Genomic DNA, 27,812 nt, shown 5'->3' on the forward strand with positions numbered 1-27,812 from the left:
ACCACAATTTGATTTAATTACCATACTTTATTTACTTCAAAAGAACCCAGCATAAAACCTCCATTACATGGCATAAACACTACATAATGTCCTATTCATTACAGTAGGTTTCTAGTGATTCAGGGGCAGGATCGCGTGCCTTAAAATTATCGTGTAATCTGTTACATTATATAATTTCATCTCGTTTTCCATAGCAGTTTTTAAAGAGTGCTTCTGCATATTAGCAAAGGACAAACTTTTCCAGCAGATCTCAGTCTTTCAGTACAGTGATTATGTCACAATATTCCAACTACATCTCATTCTTACAGTGCAAATAATGACATTAGAATACGAGGAGTGGCATTTACACCTTGTTATAGTGCAGCTCAGAGAATAATACCAAAATGCACTATATGGCAGTATATACATGTCACTTACAGGGTTAGCTTTCTTTCCCTTTCACAGTTAGCATTTTCGTGAACACAGATTCATGGGTGAAATGGAGAAAACAGGATACATCAGAGGATACAGGAATAAATACATCTTTTTAAATGCATGATAATTTATACTGGTATATATAGCAGTTCTCTTATAATGTATGCAGATAGCTTTCAATGTTTTTATATATATTCCGTTAATGTAGCTGCGTGGTTAATCTCCTCCCACAAATCAAACACTACCAGAAATTAATTTGCATGTGCTTCTGTGTGGCGTGATTAACAGTTTTAATGGTGCATAACACAATCCCATTTCAGTTGCATGGTGTTATAATTAGGACATTTTGGGGCCCAAAGGAAAGAACATGTGAAAGAGTAGAAGCCCAACACCCAAATGTGCCCACCCAGGGGTCTTATGGAGCTGTAGAGTCTAGGTTGGCTCATGTGATCATCCTAGGTGCTCATCTGACTGTGCGTGATCATTTAAAGTTTAAGAAATATCACCAGCTGAATAGGTTGTGAGTGGGTTGTCTTACTTGTTCTAGCTTTCACATTTGTTGGAAGCTGTCAGGTTTTGGAGTGGGGACCTGTGACAGCTGCTGTCACTTGCGTCTGTGGTGTGTCAGTCAGCGTGCATTGTCAGTGTTGTGGTGTTGAGGTGATGCAGAGGAGGAGAGATTCTGTCACTGGCTTGATCTGCTACCTCATTGCTTCATCCAGTTCTCTCACTTGCCATCCTCATGTCACTGTATAAGCATGTCTATCCTCCCTCACTCAACTGTAGACTATAGGGGGTACATCCTCCATCTCTCACTCCCTCTGCTGAATGCAGTAGCGGATCCTGGACTATAGAGGCAGTCTGATGTGCATGGCAGAACTATTAGGCCGTGCAGCCAAAATATAGATGCCACTCTCCCTCAGGAAGTCTGCCCAGGTCACTGGCCTGTGTAAAAGAAAGAAAGTTTAGTTAAAAAAAATTTGATTGTTGAACAAAATTAATTGTGTTTGCTGATAGTGTTGCATTTTTTTTATTTCTATACAAGAGCCAGCAGTTGTACATCTTTGTAACTGCAAATGAATGCCATGAAATAATACACCACACCACAATAGGAGTCATCCTGGCACCTCACTATAGTGACCATAAGAGCTATAGTTCTTGATCAGTCCTACTGCATGTACTTTACTTTGTATGACCATGAACTGCATAGCAGTATTTTCACAATACTGATATGCCCAGCTGATAATGGTCCTTTTAAGACATTTTTTCCTGGGACATTTTTGTCTTTATTTGATAGAACAGTGGAGATTTTTCAGACGGGAAGGTTGGAAGAGTACATGGGGACACCAAGGGGTCCGGGGTTGGAACTGAACTGAGGCCCCCGCCTCAGTTCAGGGCCTTGTGGCATATGGTCACACGCTCAGGTGTCCTTAAATAATTGCAATTTGATACATGTAATGATGGAAAAAAATAATAATAATCACAGGTTAGTCTGGGAATCTTAATTTAATGCATTCTTACCAGTGTTGGGACTAACGCGTTATTAAGTAACGTGTTACAGTAACTACGTTATTATTGTGGTAACGAGCACGGTAACTAGTTATTATGCCAAAATCAGGAACGCGTTACTCGTTTCTGGGATTTAGATAGGGTCGTTATTCGCTACTTCGTGTGGTGGCTATCACGGAGCTTCCACAGATTCAGTAACATTAGCAAGTAGTGGAGGCCCGCAGGTGGATGAAGGAAAGGGGAGGCAGGAGGAGCAGAGACCCGAGGTGGCCGCCGGTCCGAGCGTCAGGTGAACTGAACTTCAGGTAAGAAGTTATGACCTGCAGTCTATCTGGCAGTGATGTGTCTGTCGTGAACAAAACGGCGCGACGCGAGTCGGCTCCTTATCGCGAGCCATGGGGTTTTTTTTGTTGTTTTTTCCCCCCCTCTTTCTCTCACCCTGTCTCTCGCACTTTTTTCCGCTTCACTCCGCATGCAAACCTCGTGCTTTGCGCTGGGAAGAAGGGGGGAGGGGCGGTCAAAATGCCCGGGCCGATTTTTCTGTCCCAGTCCAGCCCTGTATGCAGCTCATCTGCGGTCTGGTGTTACCTACATCATCCTATTCAGAAGGCAGAATTTCCAAGTTCTGAGTACAATCAAAAGCACCACGACTGCAGTTTTCGTGTTGGATGTAAAAAGCTAGTTACTAGTTAGTTACTAGTTACTTTGAAAGTAACGAGTAACTTGAAGTAACTGAGTTACTTTTGATAGAACTAGTAATATGTAACTAAATTACTAATTTAAAGTAAGTTACCCAACACTGATTCTTACACATCATGGTTTTTGAAAAAAAAAAAAAACAACTTACAAATGAAGTTACTGCTGTATTTAATATAAAACCCAGTTAGACCTCTACCTAAGAAACTTCCACTAGTTTGTATTCATCCTAAAACACTGCCTGCCTGAACAGCTTGCTAATTGGCTGCAATTATTGCAAATAAAAATCTCAAAGTCTCAAAAGCCATGATATGGCAAAGAGGATTCACCCTAACCTCTTGGCGACAGCTTAGAAAGTGAATTTGAAGTCATTTGCATTGGAAACAGAGCTTGCAGCAGGAAGTAGGCAGGTCACGTCACTGTCCATGATGCAGCCTTCTGGGCTGACTTGTTTCACTCAAAATTACTCCTACGTTTCTGCCCAAGAAAGATTTTTACCACACCAAGGTCACAATGGACATGTGTAGACTGGTGAGAAGCATGAGTTAAGGTAAAAATTACTGCAGGCTTTTAAGGTTTCCTGTAAGAACTTCAGAAATTGGCATCTACTAAAATCGTTTATATACTTTCCAATAACTGATCACTTTGACCCACAGACTGACAAATATTAAAAAAAAAAAAGAAGCAACAAACCTGCTGTCGTCATTCTTGCTCCTTTCACTGCCAGAGCTGGCTGGACTGCTCTCACATATGGGGCCAACATGACTTATACTGTACCAAAGAAAAAATGTCAAAAATGAAGTGGCAGTCAATGAACAATAAGACAGCTGCCATTGCCTATGAGGAAAAGAAGGAAATAGAAGTTAAATCATCATGTTATGATGAACGTGGCGGCACTTATGTTGGTCTTACTGGGAAATTGGAACGTCCTACTTTAAGTCTTAAGGCTTTAAGCTGAATTTCCATTGACAATTAATATAGATCTTATTCCATGATTAACCAATTATCAATCTGTGTTAGACTTGTGACCTGTACCAGGTATAATGCAGTCTGAATGTATGGAGCTTGGTTACACAGTATCCCTTAATTTGACAAGCTGATGATGAATGATTACCCATTTATTTTGTCTCCAAAATGTAAGAAATGTGTTTATATGATGAAGAAATGCAAACCATATGTTTTCTTAACTAGCTTTTTTTAGAGATGTTTTTCCTCCAGTCAGCAAATCATTTAATGCAGTCCTTTCCAGGCAGTGAGATTTGTTTGACGGCATCAGCTTTTCCATCCAAAATCAGGATGTTCGCATGCGATTTAAAAAAAACTAAATAAAAATGATCTAAGATTTTATACAAGCCATATAAAATATGGTTCTTAAAACATTGCAACTGCCTATTTCATGAGGCTGTCTCCCACAAGTATTAGTCATTTTTTTAGAAGCTCTTAATAAATTCTGACGCTTAATCATCAGAAGCTAAAATTCATTTTACCTTTTACACCATTGCATGTGAATTTGTGCAATCCAAGGGAGCAGAGTTTTCTGTTTCATTTAGTATATTTGCTTTTTAATCAGCACAAATGCATATGGTTGTACTACATAGGGTTGCCCTAATGGACACTGTGCTCACCCAACTTCCATGCATGTGCTCTGAAAAGTAAGAATTTTAAGGAGAAGCACTCCTAAGGAGAAGAAAAGGATTTCTTTTAATCCCTATAATTAAAGGCCAGATTGAATATTACCCATGTCTCTGTATAACGAGACCTGATCATCTCAGTCTCATTAAACTTGAGAGATTCACGTGTCTATGGTAGCTTTACATCCAGAAAGAGACACTTTGGAGTTTCTCCTTCCCTTAGGCTCCTTATGAAGCAAGGGTTAAATTGCACATTAAATCTAAACTGAGGGATTCTCCGAGAATACTTGACTGAGTAGTGCTCAAGGATGTTGAAGTGAGGGGAAAAAAGACAAGCCATGCAGTGCTGAGTCACACTCACCCACAATTCATAGGAGAGCAGAATCCCATGAGTCTGTGGGGGGATGCCGAATAGGTGAGAGGGATGGAATGGTACAGCTTAGATTTGACAGCACAAGATATCAAGTGGTAAACGAGCACATGCAGGCACACAGTGACAGTGATGGAAAGTGCATTTATTACAGTACAAATCTGAGGACATTTCAGTACATTTCTGACCTGCAGTCAAGCACTTTTGCATGTGGCAGTTACATCTTTAACATGCGAAAATCATCTGAACACGTATTCGACTGATGCACATACACTGTAAAACAAACAGAAGTAACCCCACCAGAGTTTTTTTTTTTTTTTTCCATTATTACTCTGATGGGTCAGTCAGTGTTTACACTGTCAATTTTCCTTTCATTATTCCATCTACTGGGGAAACTAGTTGGGGTTCCTCACAACTTTAACCATAAATAAAGCTACTCGCTGCATTAAGGGGACACAAACATCAGCTGTGTAGTTCAGTCAAGCAACAAACTGCTTGTCTTGAGGTTATGACTGTTTGTCAGAGAGCTTTGTCAGTTTGCACTTTGTAGTGTTACACTAGATTGCATTATGTTGTGAGACATATCTAATATTGTGACTCAATTTTGATGCAGTCTCACATAAAGCCTTGCAAAAGGCAATTTATCCATGTTTATCCATGTGCCCATGTCAGCGTTAGAAACTTAGGACTCATACTGACAGTAAAATACTCTATTTAACAGTATACATAAAGGAAACATTACCTCGCCTTTGATGTACATGGGGTTATTTTTCAGTTTAAATATTTTTTTGATATTATTGAAATGTACTATGTTTAATAAAAAAAGATGTAGAAAAATATTTTAATTCTAAGGACTCTTGCCATTTTTTCAGTGTTGCAGTGGTGCAAGCAGCGCCAAAATAATTTCTTTGAAGTCCTCTGTTATGTCTTCACTGAGCTAAAGGGAAATTGAACTGAAGAGCTTCTCTGCACCAGGACAAAGAAATATTACACCCCAGTCCTGTTAAAGTCCACACGTGCTGTCATGCATTGTCAGTGGCAACAATGACATTTAGTGTGCTTAACTCATTGTGGAAATGGTTATCAGAAGAAACCACAGTTGGATATTTTGACACTGCACAAATTTGGGGGTTTCACTCCATGCAGATTTTCTACAGTGGCCAAAGAAGTGCTCATCTTAACCCAAACGCTTAACGGGGATAGTTGTTCAAACCAGAGTCAGTTTTTACTGTAAGAATAATATTTGTACATTTTGGTGACTTATTTGATAATCAATATTCTCCTCATTATCTTGGAAACAAAGAATGATGAGATGCAAATTATGTAATCAGCAAATGTTGCAGTAGGAAGAGTACTGGATGTCTGCATTAACTGACATTTCTCCTTCATTTCGGATGTTATCATAATCTTTGCTGATTTGCATATAATAAAAAAATATTGACAGCAAGTCAATTATGGAGAAGTTCCATTGTTATAACTAATTATCTTTATGCAAATGTACATGATGAACACTACTGTGTAACGAGAAAAGCTTTCCTATAGTGTAGATGTCTTGGCAGTTTGGATTAGCTCCTTCAGAGTTTTGTATTTAAAATAAATAAATAAATGAATAAATATCCAGTCAGGTAAATACAACCCCAGTTCCAAAATGTTGGAATGTTCTGTAAAATAGAAAAACAGATTACAATGTTTAAACTGAGAAACCTTTGGATTTTAGGAAAAGATCATTTTGAATTCGATCTCACAGACATCTTAAAAGTGACTACTAGCCACACTCTTAAGAGGTGCACTTTGTCTTACTGAAATATGCCAAGGCCTTCTCTGCAAAAGTTGTTATCTAGATGGGAGCATGTTGCTCTTAAACGTGTACCGTATATACCTTTCTGGATTGATGGTCCTTTTCTGATGTGCAAGATGTCAATCTTAAGAGGCACTGATGCATCAGAGATGCAGGCTTTTGAACTGAGTGCTGACAGCAAGCCAGATGGCCCCTTATCTCTTGTTGAGAGGACGTGGCGTCCATTTTTTCCAAAAATAATTTCATATTTCAATTCACCTAACCAATAAACACTTTTTAACTTTAAATGAGTTTTATCCCAGAGAAGATGCGACTGCTCTGGATCATGTTTAAATGTTGCATCTTTGCATCACAGAGCTTTAACCTGCATTTGTGGCACACTGAATCAGTCACATCATTCCTGAGCCCAGTGATCCAGTGATTTCCATGACAGAATCAAGGCTGTTTATTAATGTAGTGCCATCTGAGGCTTAATCAATGGTATCCAATATTAATTTCAGCATCCCAAAGATTTATCAGTTTTCTCCGAAGCTCCTGATTATATTATATTGATGATTTATTCAAAGTTGTAACCATGACATAACCATTTATATTGAGGAACAGCATTTAATGCTATTGGCTATAGCAGTTCTGTCAGAGTGAGGAAAAAGAAAATTAAGTTGGCTGACAGCTAAAGTCTTTGTGAGCCCAACGTCACAAGGTACTCCTTACACCAACACGTTTTCATCCTAGGGTGTCAAATATTGCCATTCCGTCTGACGCAACTGGGATCACAGAGATACGCACAAGCTGTGCTTTGGCATCTGTGCCTTGGTGGATCAGCTGTGGCAATACAGTATGCCAAGACCTAACAGTCTACATGAAGAGGTAGGAAGGGTGGCAATGACAGTGGTATAAGTCACAGGCTGGGAAGCTTGTGTCCTGTGCAAGTCCTTTGTATTCCATACTTCATTGTACCGACTTTGTATTCAGTTGTGGGCTAGTTTTATTTCAAGCTCTTTTTATAACTTAAACTTTCACTTCCTGCTTGATTAAAACCTCCCACCATTAACCCTGCATTTTCACATGATCCAAGGCATAGCGCCAGCATTGTGCTCTTCTCCCAGCACATTGCTTTAACTAAATATCCATAATTCAATTATTTTTCAAAGCCATTTTGTAAGATTGATCTTTGCATTTAAAATTCTACATCATAAAACTAATTAGGACAATTTAAATTGAAGCTAGACATCTCAAGGTTAATCTCATGCATTAACATAAATAATGAAATATATTATAAGATGGGAAAGAGTATGGCATTTAAAGAGAACTAATCAGTGGGTGTAGTTTAATTCAAAATGCTGTCATATTGTGTGTTTGGATAAAAGATTATTGCAGCAGCATTCTTAAGACAGACTTTTTTTTTTTCTTAAGACTGACTTTATGGCATTACTAGAGGTGGGTGTCACATTCATGTTATCTTGTTTCTATTCCCTAAGTGCCCAGACCTTTTATGCCATCTGCAGTTTGCATACAAATGACTCCCTAAATTCCTTCCAATTATCCCTGTAAGTGGCATGTGGTCTACTCACCTCACATTGCAGGACTGCGAGTCTTTCTTGAGCTTCTCGAACCAAGACTGCTGAGCTTGGCGGCATTCAGCTCGTGTGATTACACCATCTTTATCCAGATCCAGACCCTGAAACACTGACCTTGCAGTGTCTCTCTCCTTGGCAGTTAACAGACGCACCAGTGAGTTCTATAAAAAATAAAATCCAAGAAGTGTAAGAATAGCATTTACCTTTTAGTGATTTAAACAGCTATAATTCAGTAAAATTTACACTTTAGGGCTGATCTTAGCCATTCTTGGTCATTTCCTGTGACACTTTGACCGTCTGACATATTCTGCCAACATTGCTTCATCCCGTACTACCCCAAAGTCTCAGACAAACTTCAAATTTAACCTCTCAAACCACAATCTGGGAACCATCAGCTAGTCTGCAGCCTTAGCCTCTGGGGGGGATATCCAGATGGGATAATAGATTTCTATTCATCATGCATGGCTCCATCCTCAGACATTGTTTATGCATGAAAAATAAATTAAAACAAAAAGCTAAAAACTTGCAAAATAGTTACAATAACTGTTAGCTTCAGGATTGCATTTAGGAAAAATACCCACTTTCCACACAGTATTGCAGCACAAACAGGGTTGTGATTTAAAAAAAAAAAAAAAAAAAGGAAGGTTCATTGCATACAGACTTCACGTGCAAATACCTGTTTATAGAAATTAGTCAAGCCAAAAACAAACAAAAAAGATAACTTATTGTCAAGGGACAAAATGAATAGTTCAGCTGTTGGATGCAAGCCAGATTTTTGGGCATTTTTTGCCTTTCAGTTAGTTTTTAGATTCAGACTGAAAAATGAGATCATTTCATCAACAGCTACAACGATTATTGTTTAAACACTCCCTTAGTCTGTAAAATTTAATTACATTTATATATGCATTTTTTCTATATCACAAGGAATAGAGTATTTTGAAGGTTTTTGGAGGTATAATTAAAGTGTTCTACAACAAAACTCATCAGGGCTATGCAGGCCATGGCTGAGTGTAAACCCAAACAAGAGTCATGGTAGTGGAAGAAGACAGTTCAGGTAGAGTTTAAAAATGCGGTGCTGATTTATCCCAATTATCTTGTTTCCTTAATCCACAACTATACCTCTGTGCGAAACTTCCTTAACACTGCCAGAGACTCAAAATAGAGAAAGTCCGACCACTCGATGTGTCCCTTCTTCTCAGGATCCAGCGCAGCAAACTGGGCCAAGACTTCCTCTTCCTGCTCATCAGTCAGGTCCTTTTCAAACTGCTGCTTGGATACAAAGTGGCGGTACTGAAGCAGCTCGTCTGACACCAGGCACGACTCTATAGCAGCAGGGAACAATTCATCACACAGGTCCTAATTAGTCACCTGGCAGTCTTCAAGATACATCATCTTATGGTGAGTGATTTTCAACAAAATGAAAAGCATCCTCCCACTGACTGCCATCCAGCAAAGTCACAGCCTACTACACATTTCAAAGTAGACTGGGTGGAGGGCAAATGCACTTTCTCAAGGAAACAATGTTGTGGGCAGTAAACGTCTGAGGTGACCACAGACCAGACAGGTGCTCAAGATTTCATCTGGGATCTCTTTGCTTTTAATCACCAAGCATTCCGGACATGTACAACCAGTGGCAAAGCAATACTGCAATGGCAGTACCAATTTGGGTCTTATGGTGATTTGTGTCATATCATCTTGAGAATATAATAGGTTTCGTTAATTTTTTTTTTTTTATATAATCAGATCTGCAAACTTTGCACCAACCAACAGTGCTGTCCCGTACAGTATATCAATAAAAGGTTAAGTATTAAAGTTCTTGCATGGCCAGCGTTACTACCATCTACCAAAACCAAATATCTTTAACCTGTATTCAGTAGCTCACCAGGGATGATCTTGCACTGCTTGAAGGTCTCCATGAGGCTGTACATCTCTTCTTCTGTGAGAAGTAGATTGAGATTGTCCTGCAGGAAGAGATGTGTGGGAAGAGCAGAGTATTACTCTTAATGCAGTCTCTTTTACAGTCAATTGGCATGCTGGCACTCTTGATAAGAGAATATACTTAAACTGGTCCTGGGAAAGTCTTTACAGGAGGTGAGATGAGGCCAGAGTATTACGCTTTGTAACATGATGCTCAGACCATTTCTTTTATCGCAAGTGGCACATTGCTTGATGGATGAACATAGTATGCTTAAACTAGTCCTTGCAATTAGCTACATGCATGTAGCTTTGACTAATGAACCCATTTCAGTGTTTCCTGGGTAATTCATGTAATGTGCCTTTTATGTCACTCTCCATAATGGCATCATAATTAAAAGAAATAAAAGGAGGTTTTCCAGATGTTAGGTTCACAATGACTTATTTCATAAATTTACAAATAACGATGTTAGCACTTAAATCCATGTGTCAACAAAAAGCAATTTGGCTTTAATAGGAGAAAAGACAGTTATGCACTTTTTGTTTAAATTAAGAGATTTCCAGATACACACAGGCCAGAGAAAACCAGAGCTGGAAAGACAAAGATGTGAGATAGTCATTTTATTCCCCAACTTGTTCGAATATCAGCAAAAAAAGATGCTGCTATCTAAATTTCTACATTATTTATCACATAAGTGATGTGATCAAACTTTAGTCTCCTTGGGATTATTGACATAAGCCAATTCTAGTGTGTTTACATGGTCCTTCATCACCCTTACAATCTGTCAGGGCTTCATAGAAGGCACATTATGAAATCCAAATGAAATTCACAACCGCCCACACTTAGAAAAACAGATGAAAAAAATACCCTTAAGCTTGGCAAATTGAAGCAAATGGTATATGTAATAAGGCCAAATGAATAAAGCACATATGTCAGCCAAGTGTGATTAAAGTATGAGTTACTGTATAGCAAGTGTGTTGAGTGTTTCAGTATCAGTCTGACTAACACTCCTGCCAGTATCTGCATTTCCCCAAATATAAACAGATCGGATGGTTAGTGTAAGAACAATGCATTCTAATATAAAAATAAAGGGCAAAGGACACTAGTGGTTGGTCAACATGGGCACAACATCTTAATTTTTCTCTTCCTTTTCAATTTATAATCAAGATCAAAGTAACTATCATCTTATCACCTTACTGTCTGTATTTCAAGATCAAATGTATGTATCATACTTTCCACTCACTGGGGTGCTTGAGCAGGCTCAAACACCCTCATGAGCTTGAAATGGATAAGCAGTTAAGCACAGGGATGAAGGGAAGTATGGACTGTAATAAATGTAATTTCATATTTACTATAGAAATTGTGGCTCTATAAATATCTAAGAGCTGAAAGTGGGCGGTTCCACTTAAACAGTTAATCCCACTGACAAAATTAGTCACTAATTTAAAAAAGATCCTCCATTCATTGGACCGATTCATTCAAACTATGCACATCTGGTCTTGTTGGTCATTCCAGTCTGGGACACTCCGTCCTGCTTAAACTTGTGGCACTGGCTATACAATTTTAACAGGCTTATTACTACAAAGTGTCTAACCTGAGTGAGCTACAGCCAGACAGTGCAGTAAAGCTCCGCTGGTGTCACATTGTAAAAAACCTTTGTGTTCCTTCACAATGCTTTGTACTTTTCTTCCAGTGTGGATTTGTGTCCTATGGTATGTGCTATTCAGTTGTCTGTGCAGATATATTTCAACAAATGACAGCCAATTCTGAATCAATATTGTATAAAAATCAGTTTCATTAGTCATCCGTCTCCTCTAAAGCACAGAAAATCAGATATTGGGTCTGAAATGCAAATTGCACTCTGTGCAAATCGTCTCCACCAAATGCCTCCACTTCAATCCAGCACAAAGACTGTGTGAAGTTAAATGCCATGTTTGTTTTTGGAGTTTAGCAAAAACTGCTAATCCAAATTTTATTAAACTTTGTGGGGAAAGGAAGATATTAATGTGTGTACTGTTCTAGGCAAGCTCCTGCTGTAAGATTTTGCCTGATGTTAGGTATCAGAAACAATCATAATTTTGAGGTTGGTGTCAGTTTCTCCAAATTTAATTTCATTCACCAACTTCTGCATATAAGAAAAAGCCAAAGAGATGCTTCACTTATTGTATTGATATAGCTTATTGATATATGTGCTCTGGGGTTGCTGCACCTTAATAAGCTTGCAATTAACTTCATACATGTTCATATCTATTTATTTGCATGTGTCTGTCATTCAAGGAGTCAATTAAAAATCAACGTGGGAGGCAAAACAAATTGTGCTTTAATCATTAAAACTGTGTCCTTTGTCTTCAAGACATTTTTGTGCATCTGTAAGCCATTATGTGCATCAAGCATTACCTTTAGTAACACCAGCTGTCCGCTGAGCAATAAAACTGCCCATCAGCTACAGATGTCTTATTTGTCATCCAATATAATGTGCAGAGGAAATTTAAAATAGATTTAAGGGTTCATGCAACATCTACTGGCAGCATCTGAGAAAAAAAAAAAAAAAAAGCTCTCTAGGAGACAAAAGGCCTGCAGGGAACAAGGTATAAAAATAACACTTTCTAATCTTATGCTGGCAGATTGCATAAATAGCTATCTGAGACTGTCCTGTTCAAAAAATACAATGATGCGCTGGTGATGTGTTATTGCAGACAACTTTAAATAATCAGCAAGCCCTTTACCCAAGAAGTTATAAATATGAACAGGAATACTGTTCATAAACAGTATTTCTGTTACTAATGACTCCGATCACCGTGTGATCTGAAAGGTTTACTTGTAATGCAGTCACTTTATGAGGTAGTAAGAGTACGAGAATCATTACCACATACCTAGCTACTTGAAGAAATCAAGAGGTGCCAGGAGAGAAGAGGTGGGAAAATACAATACGGCAAATACAATAAACAAACTGCAGTTTGCCATGTCTTGGATAAATGATCCCTTATACTGGCATCTCATCAAGAACAGGAGTCAAAAGACATTGCTCTAGAATCAGAATTGCTCTATAGAGCCTTTCCCTATTACATGTAACTTGCAAAAGGGTGAATTCATAATAAATTATGAATAAAGTTACTGCTTTTGTTCCACATGCATAAATGAACACAACTCCTGTAGATGACCCCATGTGGAAGTTATGGACCATACAGGCCTAGTTGCAAGCATCAAAGTGCTATAAAGACGGGTCAGTTATATCCACAGACCAATCCTTCTGCGCGACTGAAACTAAGCCACTATTGCAATCGCCTACTTTGAAGACTGTAAATCCACTTTCAAGGGAACTCAGTCCATCTGCCAGCAGCAGCCTGTAGTGCCTGTGTGAAATTAAATGTCAGATATGATAGAAGGGTGTGTGTGGGGAGGGGGATTTGAAACATCTGACTGATACACTAACAAAATAACTGGTTTCTTTGGCTAGGAGGACTAGAATTTACAATTTAAATAAAACATTGCTCCCGCCCCCTCACTGAATTGTCTCCTTCCGCCCTCATTCCTCACACACTGAAGAAGCTAGCCAAAGAACGAACCTTTCAGCGTCCTCTCGCAGATTGTGTGAAAACATCCCTCTTGCACAACTTTGGCATGTGATTTTGCTTCTCGGGGCTATGGCGCCCTTACTCTGCTATGAAAGGTCCCCTGGCAAAAGCGCTCTTTAGTTGTTTACGCTTGAATTAAAACAGATTGCATTATGCCTCTCACGGGGTCATCGGGGAGTCGTGGGTTTTGGCACTGGCACTGAATTTCTGATGAGAAACTGCCGTTTGTTTTATTGTTTGAATTACAGAAAAATCTGCCAAAACATTGCCTCAGTCTATATGAAATCTAACTGTAATAATCTAGACATAAAATTATGGAGACTTGCAATTTGTGAATATGATAAGTGCTTCTAACTATTGCCTGCCACAAAGTGGGATCAAATCCATCTCCATCATCTTCTGTGTAATGATCTAAATGATATTGCCGATTTTAGCCTATGCTCTCCACATGCCTTTACACAAAAGGCGTATTGTGGACTATTCCATATGCAATCTAACCACATGTAGAAAACCACAACCTACCACAAGACTGATTTTAACATGGCAAAAGCCACCATTTCAACCATAACTTCTATATCTGACATGAATTAACAAGCAGGAATTGAAAGCTGAAGGCAGCAACAGTTGTTGTCAACAGCTTTAATGACAACTGGCAAATTTACTCAGCTGTACTTAATTAATACACTAAGTCACAGTCTGTGACACTAAAAGGAAACAGAGGCATCATTAACTGTATTAGTTCCACCTGAGCTTTTCCAGACGTGACAAGTCATATTTGCTGTCAGAATGATACCTCAAGCAGCTACAGTGAAAACCAGTCGATGTGTTCTCACACCAGTAGTGTGACATTTCAATGATTGAGTTTGCAAATATTTCTATAACTTGCTCATTATGTTACTAAATTATGCCATTATCAAATTTAACAAATTAATGTTCTACTTTACCAATATATGTCCAATCTCCGTTTTGGAGCTTGGACTGTGCAAGGGCATCAGAGATGTTGGGTTACTTGGTGATTCTAAATTGGTTTCAAGTGTGAATGTGAGCATGAATGACTCTCCAATAGGCAGCTTGTTCAGGCTCTACCTTCTCATCCCATGACAACTGCGATAGGCTTCAGGTCCTCCTCAATCCCAAACTAGACAAGCAGCTAAGTAGATGAATGGATAGCAGTTCAGATTTTTCTGAATGACTGGCAAATAAGAACTGGTTGGCCTTTAGTGTTTATTACATATATATATATAAATATATATATTTAATACTAAACTAGTTAAGTTTGTGATTATGTTGCAAACATGACAAAAATAGCTGCATTTGTAAGCACTGAATGTTTTTAGCAACGAGCCCCGACTTACACAATAGTAGCAGCTCCAGCCAGTAACCGTGTGGGCTGTATCTCTCATCTCCTGCAAAGCTTCAGCACGCAGGTAGCCCAGCTCTCTCAGGCAGCCATCGTGAAATACCCGAGTGCAGATCCTGCAAGGGTACAGGTCGTCAGCAGTCCACACCTCGCACACGTCACACATCTCATCGCTTCGTGGCTGCAGGAGAAAGATTGCATCAGTGACAGAGCTTTTTTTTTTTTCTAGTTCTACATGCTTCACAGAAATGTAGTGTCCCCCCCCCCCCCCTCATTTAGAAAAAAAAAAAACTGATAACTGCAATTGTGTTAACATGTAGTTTCTAAACTTCCTGACGTCCTTTCTTCATCTCCCATTAACCAAACCTCTATGTAACAGGTTACCGAGAAGAAATTAAGCATCAGTCCATCAGTGGTAGGAGTGTGGTGGAAGTGGTATTATATAATGTAGTTTGTGTCACGTACAGCACTTAACTGTCCATCTCAGGCTCAAATAAGGACATCACTACCTATGATGCTGTCTAATGTGTTCAGTGTCGGTTTTTAGCCAACCTCCTTGTAAAGTCAGCCAGGCTGCACTCTGCTGTCAAGCCAGGGAAAATGACTGCTGAATGCTTGGCTGCTTTAAACACAAAGACATTGCAAGTTTTCTTGGTACTTTTACACATCTATAAAAATGCTGCCAGGGCCATAGACAAATCCCTCTTGTCATATTCCTCAGTAAGAGTTTCCCTCTTATATGGTGAACCTTATCTGACCTGATGACTGTTCAGCAAGCCTCTCTATAAAATAATAACTTCTAAGAATGAAGTAACACTGCAAACATGCACAATATGGTACTTCAACCAAAAAGAAAACTTACCACTTGTCTGGGAGATAAACACATTTGCAGTTGGCACCAATTAAAAAGACCCTCATCTAGTAGAAGCAGTAGCCTGGCAAAAATTGGCACACAACTGACTTTGTCTAACATGAGTTTTTAAGGTCTTTTTAGGTCTATAAATACTTGAAGAATTAAATTTTGTAATGTTGCCATTTTATACTACTACAGTGGATTTTAAAATCAGAGAATCAAATTTTTATGGTGGCCCTGAGAGGCCAAACGGACTGTCACGTAAGAAAACACCAGCAATAAGAAAAATGCTGCAAAAGCACACAAAACAACAGAAATAGGAAAAAAAAAAAAAAAAAAAGATTTCCAAAAGCACAAGTGAAGTGTTTCTGGGGAGACAATAACCCGACGGACCAGTTGCAGGAACCAAAATATAAGAATTGCGCTGGGAGACACTTAAAAGAAGTGGAGGATTTATCGGTTTTGTGAGGAAAGATAAGAAGTGTGTTAGCCTAACTATTAGCCTAAAATCCGTCATCAGTATAAATCATGATAAAACACACCTACCGTGTTTTGGGTTCCTGCAACTGGTCCGTCGGGTTATTGTCTCCCCAGAAACACTTCACTTTTGCTTTTGGAAATCTGTTTTTTCCTTTTTCTGTTTTCTTTTTTCCATTGTCGTTTTTCCTATTTTCGTTGTGTTTTGTGTGCTTTTGCAGCATTTTTCTTATTTCTGGTGTTTTTTTAAGTTGCAGTCCGTTTGGCCTCTCAGGGCCACCATAAAAATTTGACTGTCCGATTTTAAAATCCACTGTAGTAGTATAAAATGGCAACATTACAAAATGTAATTCTTCAAGTATTTATAGACCTAAAAAGACCTTAAAAACTTAAATCAGCTGTGTTGGATCAAGGACACATCTAAAACCTGTAGGACACAGACCCTGGAGTTGGGCACCCCTGCTCTATGCCATGGCTTTGCCTAAGCCATGTTTGGAGCTTTTCCTTTTCTTTTCCATACTTCTCTACCCGTCATTCTTGTACAAATTAACCTTCGTTTTATTTGTCTAATCTTGTAAGCCCTGTACCTACATTCATGAAAGAGTAGACTGACTAAGTGCTTGAAACTGCTAAATGTTGTGAAGTCTCTCTTAACCTGAGAAAGAATTTGAGATTTTCCCCACTCGAGTCAACATCTATGGTTCTCTAAGCCTTTTGATATTGCAGAGCTTGTCAGTGCACTCCTATTTAAGAGCGTGCCAGCTGAATTAGGTAAGGTTTTTATTTTTACTGGTATACTGAAAAAAAATGAAAACCAAATGCAAGTTCAACACTTGGAATAAATTCCTAAATTTTCATCTGCTTAATTTTCCATGGAACAACAAGAACTGGCCTCACCTGGCCATGCGGCTGCTTGACACTGAATTGTCCCTTTAGATTTCAGTATATGTATATGCAAAGTTTTCCTTACTAAATAGATGTTCTACTCTTAAAATAAAGTTAAAAAGAGTGTTACATAATGAGTCAGTGTCCGAGTATTTATGACCCTCATGTATCAGTCTTCTAACATTCCAATAGACACATCTATTACTATTGCAAGATAAATGTTTAGTGCGGGATTGTAAGTACAGTAAGTTGAAGCCATGTTTATTTATTCTAAACAGAAAACCTGATGGGACCATTGCTCTTGTGAACTACATGCTCTGTTAGTCAGCGTCACCCTGAATATGGCCACCTCTCAGAGCCAGCCAAAGCAGCCCGCCTACAGGATGCTCACTGTGAAGAGCCCTCACACACAATACATCACAGCCTGTGTAGCTATTAAAGGCCCAACAGCAAACAACTTCAAACTCATACTTTCTCACCTTCAACAAGGATGTTTAGATAAAGCTAAGGAATCTCTTTATGGATTGCCTGTGCTGTTCAATCATGATGCCTAATGTGAGGGAAGAAAACAGGTCACCAGATATAATAACCTGCTGTTGCCATAGAGATTATTTAACATCTTGTAGTCATCCGTTTAATCCCACAACTGTGAACCATCTTATTTGATTTTTTATGCATTTATTTATTTACTTTTTAATATATGACAAAGACTAGCTGCTACTACTACTACTGACTTTTGTTATTTAATACCTCCTCTTTCTTATACAGGTCCACTTCTATAGGCTGGTCATCATCAGGTTCCCTTTTGGGTCGCACAAAAGCAGGCGGTGTGAGCTGATGAGTCTTGTCAAGATCTTCCGGCTCTACTCCCTTCCCATCCCGTAACCTCGACCAAGCCTCCTGGTTGACGTTACACTCGTCTCTCGTTGGCGCTGAGGCCTGCTGGGAAGTTGATGGACTTGCGCTATTGTCATTCTCCTCTTGCACTGCGTCCTCTGTATTTTTCTCATCAGGATTGGTCTTGGCATGCCCTTCACCTTCCTCCACTTGCCCTTCTGCCTGTTTCACTGTGACAGCACGATCTTTAAGGCCCGCCTGGAAGGCAGAGACCACAGCGGTGCATTTCTGCACCTTCTCCACCTGCTGCTTCTTTGACATGAGCACTCCCATTGCTGTAGAAAGATGAAAGTAGAAGGAATAAAATGAGGAACTGTTACAAAATAATTATCACCCCCCAAAACTGACTTGTAAGTGACAAGTGATTGATAGCACCAGCTACAAGCCCACAGATGGCACCAAATTTCACTTCATATTTTGTTAAAAATCAACCCATGGAAATATCTCTGCACATCAGATCTTGCAGTTACTGAATGTCTTTAGTTTTTCCTGTTAGCGCCAATCTAATTCAATCAGCAGCAATTTCCCTGAACTCCTGTCCTTATTACTAATAAACCCTGACCATCTGCTCCGGCTCCCACATTTCTATATCATTCGGTAAGAAAAAGTTCAGTCCTTGTGCAGTGTTATTTACATGATTCAGATAAACAGAAAGCTGAAGAAAGCAGATCCCACAATTCACTGGAAAATAAAAAATAAAAGCCTTAACCTCATATTTCATAAAGTTTAAGGATCCAAATCGGTCCTTCTGCACCTTGAAATGATGGTACATGTTTGACAATGCATAACGAAATGTATCTACACTGCTTTTACTCACAAGCCACCTAGTTCATATCACTGAAGAGATCTATACATTACAGTTCCTCATATCCAAGCTATGGTCATTAAAAAAAAAAAAAAAAAAAAAAAAAGAGTCAAAAATGATACAAGTTGACACTTTTGAAATGAACATATCTTTGATATTAAGGAACTGTAATGTACAGATATAAAAATAATGTTTTTGCTAAAAGGTAAATTCTGAGAGCTATTAGCTAAAAACTTGGCACCTCAGCATGATATGGCGTTGATCCTAAATTTGAGAAAATCAGACGAGTGGAGACAAAACAGAGTATCATTTGGGCACAGGCAGGTTGGTATCATAGGAAAGGTGGCTGTTAAAAGGCAGAGGTATACCGAATTACACAAGTGGATAATCAGTGGTAATGGGTATTATGGATTGAGGAATCTAAAAGTTTGTCAAATCATCATCAACATGTATAGAAGAGGTCGAAAGAAAAAAAAAAAAAACATATCTACAAGCATCTGTAAACATGTTGGGCCAACCAACATTCAATGCTTTGAATGCCTTTTAAGAAGCTTGAAAAACTATTCCTGAACATTAAGGTTGCGAGTTCAGGCTGTGTTGAAGAATAAAGCTGCTCCAACCATATTTTGACTTTCAAGCTTATTAGAATTGCATATAATTTTACCTCATATACTTCATTTCCATGTTTGTTTGCACATAAATCAATAAATTGCTTCACTCATTTGTAATTTTCTTATATATAAGGAAATAACCAAAACTTGCTGCCTTCAGCCAGCTGTAGATATCGCACAGCACTCCTCTTCACCAAATAAAATTACTCAAAATAAGATAAGATCAACTTTATTGCTCCTAAAGCGGGGGGGGAATTACTTCACCCCTTTGGCAGGTTTTAAATGAGATTTTGCCCATTCAGACTATAGTTTTTTTCCTGAAACCCAATATACAAAAAAGGTCTCCCAGTTCATGACACAGAGGCTATGATCAACCCTAAATAAAGTGCAACAGCTTTGACTTTTCTGAAAACTGCAAGAGAGCAGTGTTTTTTTTCCTGCAGTAGAATGAGAAAGACAACTTTTTTTTTAACAGACTTCACTTGACTCGTGTTTGTGAGGGTTTGCATTTCTGTCTTTGCCCATGTATAGTTTGTTTTTGTCTGTTCTGTTATTCGTGTTCATTAATTTGGAGTCTGTTGATTTTTCTTTGCTTTGGTGCCTCTCTCACAATCTTGGTTAATCCACCACCTGTTACCAACCTGTTCTTCAGCCTGTCTTCAGACTTTGTCATTTCTTCTCCAGTTTTACTTTCTTTTTTGTTGCATTTTTAAGTGAGCATCCCTTCTAGTTCTCTGCAGTAGCTTTTGTTCTCAGCTTTTTCAGTAGTAGCAATAAGGCTTCAAAGCTCAATTTCCATTCGGACTGACCTCAACATCCTGAAGTTTGATCAAGTCTGAACCAAGTTACAACTCCACCATTTCCAGGAAACTTAATACTGAATACTTTCAATCCCTAAACACATTTAGTGAAATCATGAACCGTAAGATGTGGTAGAGTGTTCAGCAAAATCAGACCGAGATCTCATTTACACTTAAGAGAAGCAACCTTGAATTGCATTATTGTGGGAGGGGGGTGGGGGGCGGCATTGTGGATTCAAGTTGATTACAAGGTACTTCTGGGACATGTGTTTTTTGCTCTGAAATACAATCCCATCCAACCATGCTCCACATACACTAAGTGCTTGTGTGAAATTTAATCACATTTATGAAAGTGAAATAGGAGTCATTCCCCTCTCTCCCTTCCTAGCTTACAACTAATAGCCTGTCAGGCCTTATGTCGTCAGACTGCTATGGGACCCATGCTTCATAGACTCCAGAAACTACACTCATTTTGCTTGTGCCCATTTCAGCATAGCTTCACTCTTTATGGTTCCATGCATTTAGCAAAATAGAAAACCAATTTAGAATACATTTAAATCAAGTTTTCAAATGTACAAAGAAAAACAAACAAACAGAAGCACACCATTTTGTTTTGGATGGCATGCACTAAGTAGTGGTGAAAGGTCAATTCATCTGAGGCATAGCATCCCTGCAGAGATTAATTAACTGCAGCCCATCAGAACAGTAGTGTTTATTTAGCATATGCTATATAAGCTTACTGGGAAAATGCCAAAAATCATGCATAACCTGAAATATTTCCCACTGGGAAAATGCCAAAAATCATGCATAACCTGAAATATTTCCCACTGGGATAATGCCAAAAATCATGTATAATTTTGAATCTCAGCATGCTTATGAAAATCTAAAATAAATGGAGTTGGTGCTCAGGAGTACTAAAAGTAAAAAAAATTGCAGGCAATCAGGAGACTGTTCTCTGCTGCTTGGAAAACCTCATTTTATTAGACATGTGAGTTTTATGTCTACTGACTCCCAAGTTCAGTGGGAGATTTTGGGACACATTGTCTTCCTCAAGGACAAGCACTTCATTTAGAAGAGCCGTCTTTCTAGGTACAGTGCCCTCCTCAAGCCCAATAAATGACCGAAGCATGCTGAGAATACACAATCATTAAAATACTCTGCTGGCATACAGAATACTGAATAGCCAGCACCATAACTGCAGGGATAACAATAAGCTCAGTGGGTTGTCTTTTACTACAGATGGGGTTAGACTAAAAAGGTTCTGCGTTCAGTTTCTTTTTTAAATGGTTGTAGTTGACATTTTTCTTAACTGCTTATCTCTCCAATATGGCACTTGTGCTAGACTCCATGCTTGCTGTCAAGGATTAGGGAAACAATTACATCAAAGTGAAATAACTTATAATAAATACAGTTGTCAACATACTGAAAAATATCACTGAAGAAACAAGAATAAAGGTGGTGGTTGTTGCTGACAGAACATCTGATGTGGTGGCACATTTAAACAATTGATGTTGAATTGGAAGACTCAATGAAGGGATGATTAGGTGGATGGATGGATGATTTGGGAGTTTTTTCTATACATAAAAATAATGACAATTACAAATAAAGATCAAACCAAATTACAATACCACATGACTAATGCATCCACCATTTTGGAGTTTGTCTTTCCATTATGGAAGGCAACAATACAAGGACTTAGTATAATATAATAAATAAACATTCAACTGATGAACTATCCATTTACATTGCATGGCAATCAGGTAATTAAAGGTTTAAGCAGAGTCTACTTAACTTACGAGGTCCTATGTTCGCATTCTGGTAGACATGCAGTAAAAGGCCTAGCAGGCCCAAAGGGTGGAGTTATATAGACTCCTGGGTGTGTCCAACTGATTGATTGGTACAGGATGTATGGTGGGTGTGGTAAAGAATTTAAAACTTACTATTTTAACAATCACATCAAACACCAGTTCGATCTTACATTTATATCTGTTATTTGAACAAAATACATATGAGCATATATTAGTCCGTTATATTTAGTCCGTGTGCTAGCACTGTGCAGATGTTGAATATTCATTCTCCATTTGGCATGACTGAGCGGATGCAACAGCATGATGCACTTGAACAGTGCAGTATCAGTCAAACTTCAAAAGTCAGAAAATAATTAAGATAGTGGGAAGAAAATATGCCCTGTTTGATTTATAATGCATGTCATGATTTATTCATAACGTCTGTTTCAGTTTTGCTTTTTTGAATACACCTACTTTTCCACCTTAGAAAACCCTTTTAATATTTCTATCATAGTTGTGGGGTTTTTTTTTTGTTTTTTGTTAACCCTAACCATAACCCTCACAGTCCTTAAATTGTTACAGTTTACCTCAAAATTGAAAAAAGAAATATCAGAGAAATATTCAAACAAGAACGCTATAATACAATAGCTTAGATATGTTTTGAACAGCCTGACTGCATCAAAGCCTTTGAAGAAGACACTTGCTCATAAAGAACACATATAATTAGAGGAGAAGTGGTGATCATAACAGAGGAAGGCACCGTGACTATTATGAGGACTTAATTATCCACTGAAGTGACCTTTCCACTCAGGCTCAGAGCGGTTCTGGCATCAGCATAAGGCAGTGACAGCTTTTAGATGCTAGAGATGCCTGCAAAGACCATGCTTACGCTGCTGGAAGAAAAAAAAAAGTTTAATAGCTTTTGCATGCTTGAGGACAAGGCTTAAAATAACCATACCATGACTGATACATTGGTTAAATGCTGCTAGCACAGCTGGATCCTCAGCTGGATCCTCAACTACTGTGCAGTGCAGATAACAGGCCATGCCACTTTTAATGGCATAATCAACAGAAAACAAATTGTTGTGTAATGGCCAGCAAAGTGAATAAGCTTCATAAACAGAAGTGGCGCGGGGGGGAAGGGGGGGGGGGGGGATGTAATAATAACAATAAGCTAAATGCTTATATGAGACTCAAGGTTTTTGTGCACTCTATCGAATCAATGCCATCTATGAAAAGCGTGCATAATTTCAATATGCTACAACGGCCAAAGTGACGGTCTACCTGTACTTTGAAACAAAAGAGAAAGAAACACAGGGATCACAACATTACCAGCTTCATCAATAAACTCCACAACCCAGTCCAGGGTTTAGGAAAGTAATGATAGCTTTCTACACTTGTATGCAAATTATATATTGCCGAAGGAAAGAAGAGGTCAGGTTCTTTGTTTTCAGCATTTGTATTCTCCAAACAATGCTGGAGCTGACGCCACTCCTGATGAGCAAGCGCATGTGCAGACAGAAGACCTTGTCATTTTCAGGTTAGCTTATGAATTTTAAAAATACTTTTTTTTTCTCCATGTGCAAGTTGATTCTGACAGAAATGGGTCAGCGCTTGGCTTTGATACCATAGTGCATTAGATAGAGCTGACTAACCTGTCACTCGCTCACCTTGCAAGTCTAAAAAAAAACCAAAGCGTTGGACCACAAGCCTGTCAAACCAATCAGCCCTCTTCCTGCCCGGCTGTCGGTTACATTTGTGAAGCTCAACACCTGCATCTGCGTCATACTCACGAGAGAGATGATCTCTTTTTTTTGGTGTGTGTGTGTGTGGGGGGGGGGGGGGGGGGGGGGGTTCATCTTTGACACCTTGCCTATAAATATCTACATCAAATCATCTTTGAAAGGATCCATGCGAGTCAGACTGGGTTTTTTTTCAGGCTACAAGGAAAGTTATAATTTTGTAGTGACACTGCTGAAAATAGACAAAATGAAGGTAAATTAACCACAAATTGACTTGACTACACATTTGCTTTGCTGTCATTTGTCGTTACCCGAAAACAGAAAACTGCTTAGAAAATGTTGATGAGCTCCACCAACTTGTTTACAACCTTTTTACTCACTCAACTGCTTATATTACTTTACCTATTGACTTTTTTTAACCCCCCTTCAGGTGCCAACTGTATTAAAAAGTGATTCCACTAAGGCTCAGCAGTCACCCACATTCACCCTCTATATTACATCTGATGGCCAATACAAGCAGAAGCGAGCAGGATAAAACTCCCTCAGGCTTGACGATCACTAGACTCCTGCAGGAGCCACTGCCTCGGCTACTCTGCTCTCCTTCCTGGACCTTTCTGAATGATTTAAATGCCCCTGAATAAAAAAAGATCTGGACCAAAGGGACGTAAAACAGGGCCATTCCTTAGAGCAGAACTTGACATATATGTCTGAGGAAATCTTGTACTGTGTGAGAATATTCTGAAGATAGTGAAGTACATCAGCAGTTTGGTCTTTTTTAGGTCTTATGTGATATATCCTGCCTTTGTCCATACAAAAGCCAGGTTTAGGGGAGTTTACCTATATGTTAATTTTATTTCCCTGTTTTGTTTATTTTATGTATATTTGAGTCCTAGAAAAATCAACTGTGCATTTCCGCTCCCGATTCATGTTGGCAAATGACTATGACTAGTCCTGAAATGATGATTCTCTCAGGAGCATCTTGATTTAATTAAAAATTGATAATTTCAGTGGGAGGTGGCGCCAAAGTGCTCTTGAAATCCTTGTGATTTTATTCTACTCCTCTGAGTGTTTTTTTTTTTTTGTAAGTGTCCACACTTCATGCATTTATTTAACACTCCCACGCCACATCAGGCAAAACATCCTAACTTCTTCTAGAGTATCCACTGACAGCAGTAACACCACACCATTTATCCGTGATGGTACTGTGTTTATAGAATTTGTGAAATGTTTATTTAAAGCAGAATCAATTTTCTCTTGTAGGCACAGGCCAACATTAAAGTCTGTAATGGAATTAAGTCTTCTGCTATACAAGTGACACCATGTGTAGGTTATTGAGCTCACTGAGCAGCCATTTATTAGACTGAGGAAAAACAGTCTACAGATAAAGATGAAAAATAGTTGTGATAAAGCACAACTGGTCTTTTTTTATTCATTATTCATTAAGTTAATACTGGTGAAGTAAGTTGGACCGTTATATTCATATCTTCCAAGGAGGTTTGATTAATTTTATTTTCTAAGAATCCCAAGAAGATGCTGAAAGCTCAGGTTAGATCGGTGTACTATGTGGCAGTATGGGATGTTCAGCAATTTAGTTGAAGCAACTTCATCTTTAAAGAGTAATCTTTTACGGGCACTGATTCGCATTGGCAGGACATCTAATCGCTTAAGAAGGCTACAAATATAGGATGATTTTTATAGACGGGGGGTGGGCGGTACTTGCTAGGATATAATCCACTCATAATAATGGGTGCACTCACCAAATTATATTTGCCCAGTTTAATATATAAAAGCATTTTTTTAAGACAATATCACATCCGATAATTTATATCAAAGCTTTCAGCTGTTTTGGATGGATCCTTTGGAAGCAGAGAGAGATTACGGCTCCAATGTGAACATATCTTGTTAGCTTGTGAGCAACCAAAGAGTTGTTGTTTTTTCTTGACTGTTTCATTTGAGGCATGGTGCAAACTTAGAACATTTAGTGTATCCAGTTCTTTTAAAGAAAATAGCAAAACTGAAGAGAAAGAAAAATGTTGATGTTCTTTCTCCATTATGCATTTAACCATCTTCTAAAAGCTCAAAATCATACAAATAGACACAATTTCAAGCCACATTTGTATGTCTCCTTATTACGTGTGTGTGCATTCTCCATCATAAAAGCATTACAAGGATGCTACACTGTATGTGCCATTTCTCTTGTGCTAGGATTCTCTTCCCAAAGCTGTTGGATGTCACTGGTATGTGCTGATTAGAATCCCAACCAGCCCTCCTTTTCATTCCTTGTTTCAGTTGAGGGGGGGCTTAGAGTTTTTCAATGGAGGCACCACAAAGCATGCCTTTTCGTGGGAATGAATCCGCTTTTAGCTGAAGACCTCACCCACAGACCAGGGAAGCAAAGATCTGGAACTAATTACACTAACGAGTTCACCCAGATCCCTGTAAGAGCTAGTGAGTGAAATCATTAACACTCATCTAAAATACGCAGATGTACGTGCACCAGGACATAGAAAGGAACCTAAATCAAGTCAAAGAGCTTAAAGTTGTTTCTGTTGCTTTTTCTTGGCCTATCCTGATCCAGTTCTTCAACCAGAAATCTGCCCCTCTGTGTTTACCCCCCCCCCCCCCCCCCCAAAAAAAAAAAACCCCAAACAGTTCTCCCTCTGGCTTTTCATTGTCTGTTCTCTCTTCCATCTAAAACATTCTCCATCTTATGGCTCTGCAAATGCATATAGGGGTTTGAAATTCAGTTTGTGAACGGCCAAAAAAAAAAAAAAAAAAAAAGGAAACAGAGAGGTGTCTGAATGGAGGTGGAATTTAAATCTCAATGCATCCTTACACGGGAGACATCATGTTGGCATTCAGGCTCTGCCAGCCAGAGAGCCTGAGCCAGCGATGCTCTCAAAGGCTCTGAATAAGCACAGAACAGGCGGCAGTGAAGCAGGTCAGGCTGCAGAGATCTGCCACAGAACGAGGTGCAGCACTGCCTCCTGGGTTAACACCGAAACTGGCTTGTTTGTTTTCGGACGTATGAGTTGTAAACAAAGACTGATGGACAGCAATGCTCCCCTGAGTGGGGCAGTGCTGGGAAAAACAATTGAAGACGGCAAACTACAGTTAAAGAGTGTCTGCTACAGAGAGGGGCATGAGTTCCAGATGACTTAATTGTGCCATTAGTTGCAGATCTCCCATCATAAAAAAAAACATATTTTACGTGCACCAGCTGTAGTCCAAGAACTTCCCTGCTTTCACCCTCGTTTCCTGCTGATTTTGGTGCACTGTTATGAAATGAGCAGACGGAGCTACCAGGCTTTGCAATGAGAACTCTCTAGTTTGATGCCAACCGCGGCGCGCATCCACACCCATATGAATGCTGACCTAAATATGCTTCCCATGCACGCATCTGTGTTCAGGGTTCCCCGCAAATCCACCTTAAGCGAGTTCAGTCACGGCTAAATCTGAATCAAGACTGGCATTTTTTCCCCCCATGCAACATTTTACAAAGTGGTACAGAAAAGCAACGGCTCTTATATACGTTGACTCACCGTAAAGGGTAAAGGCTGCTGTTCACCGCGACTTTCTGGCGACTTTATCCTTCCTGACTCAAGCGTGGCCGTCGGGCATGGCAAGACTTGGCCCGAATGAAGTATGTGAGCCTTTACTCGTTCGTCGGTACCCCCGCAGGGAGACGAATGGCACAGCAGTTTATTATCCCTTGCCCTCACAGTCACACAGAGAAAATTTACAGCTTCTTCCCCCTTTTAGCAGGAATAGAGTCTTCCCCAAGACAGCCGCGGACAGCTCCGGTGCTGAAATCTTGTTTCCTCTTTTTTTTTTTTTGTCTTTTCTTTTTTTCACCCACCCTCCTTCCTGAGCTACTCCCTCGGCATCTGAGGAGACACACAGCCTGCTGGCAGTTCAGTTTAGGCAGGATGAGACGTCGGTGCAGACTCACAGACGGCCAGTGGAGTTAAATCAGAAATTTATGACCATCTCGAAGCCCCCCTCCCCTTCCCGGGTGCCCCGACGACTTAGTCCTGATCATTCAGATTAATAACTTGTAGGCTACCCAGTCTTGAACCTGGATAGTGTTGATTGGCCAGAACCGTCAGG

The 27,812-nt window shown here is 39.2% G+C and overlaps 1 protein-coding gene across 2 annotated transcripts; it reads right to left on the reverse strand.

Annotated features, from left to right (window-relative positions):
- phf24 (PHD finger protein 24) lies at nucleotides 1-27,812 on the reverse strand. Of its 2 annotated transcripts, XM_085463299.1 has the most exons (9): nucleotides 27,245-27,812; nucleotides 17,811-18,232; nucleotides 14,841-15,026; nucleotides 9,878-9,956; nucleotides 9,115-9,317; nucleotides 7,990-8,156; nucleotides 4,612-4,644; nucleotides 3,313-3,390; nucleotides 1-1,359 (listed from the first exon to the last, which is right to left on the reverse strand). In XM_085463299.1, exons 2-9 carry the CDS (start codon nucleotides 18,228-18,230, stop codon nucleotides 1,263-1,265), a joined length of 1,263 nt encoding a protein of 420 aa, XP_085319425.1. In that variant the 5' UTR covers nucleotides 18,231-18,232; nucleotides 27,245-27,812; the 3' UTR covers nucleotides 1-1,262. The 2 variants fall into 2 exon arrangements, with proteins under 2 accessions (XP_085319425.1, XP_085319426.1); XM_085463300.1 differs by lacking the exon at nucleotides 4,612-4,644 and having other exon boundaries at nucleotides 27,245-27,811.

This window comes from Copadichromis virginalis, linkage group LG7 (genome assembly GCF_057382275.1).
Source record: "Copadichromis virginalis isolate Kocher_CV1m ecotype Utaka linkage group LG7, C_Virginalis_male_GT1.1, whole genome shotgun sequence".
Taxonomy (NCBI): Eukaryota; Metazoa; Chordata; class Actinopteri; order Cichliformes; family Cichlidae; genus Copadichromis; species Copadichromis virginalis.

Excerpts from the sequence above, each read along its gene's own strand:
- phf24 (XM_085463299.1), bottom strand. The coding sequence starts at position 18,230 with ATGGGAGTGCTCATGTCAAAGAAGCAGCAGGTGGAGAAGGTGCAGAAA. Across the intron at positions 9,318-9,877 it reads GCAGTGCAAGATCATCCCTG|AGTCGTGCCTGGTGTCAGAC; the intron begins GTGAGCTACTGA and ends CTGCTGCTATAG. Across the intron at positions 1,360-3,312 it reads AGCAAGAATGACGACAGCAG|GCCAGTGACCTGGGCAGACT; the intron begins GTTTGTTGCTTC and ends TCTTTTACACAG.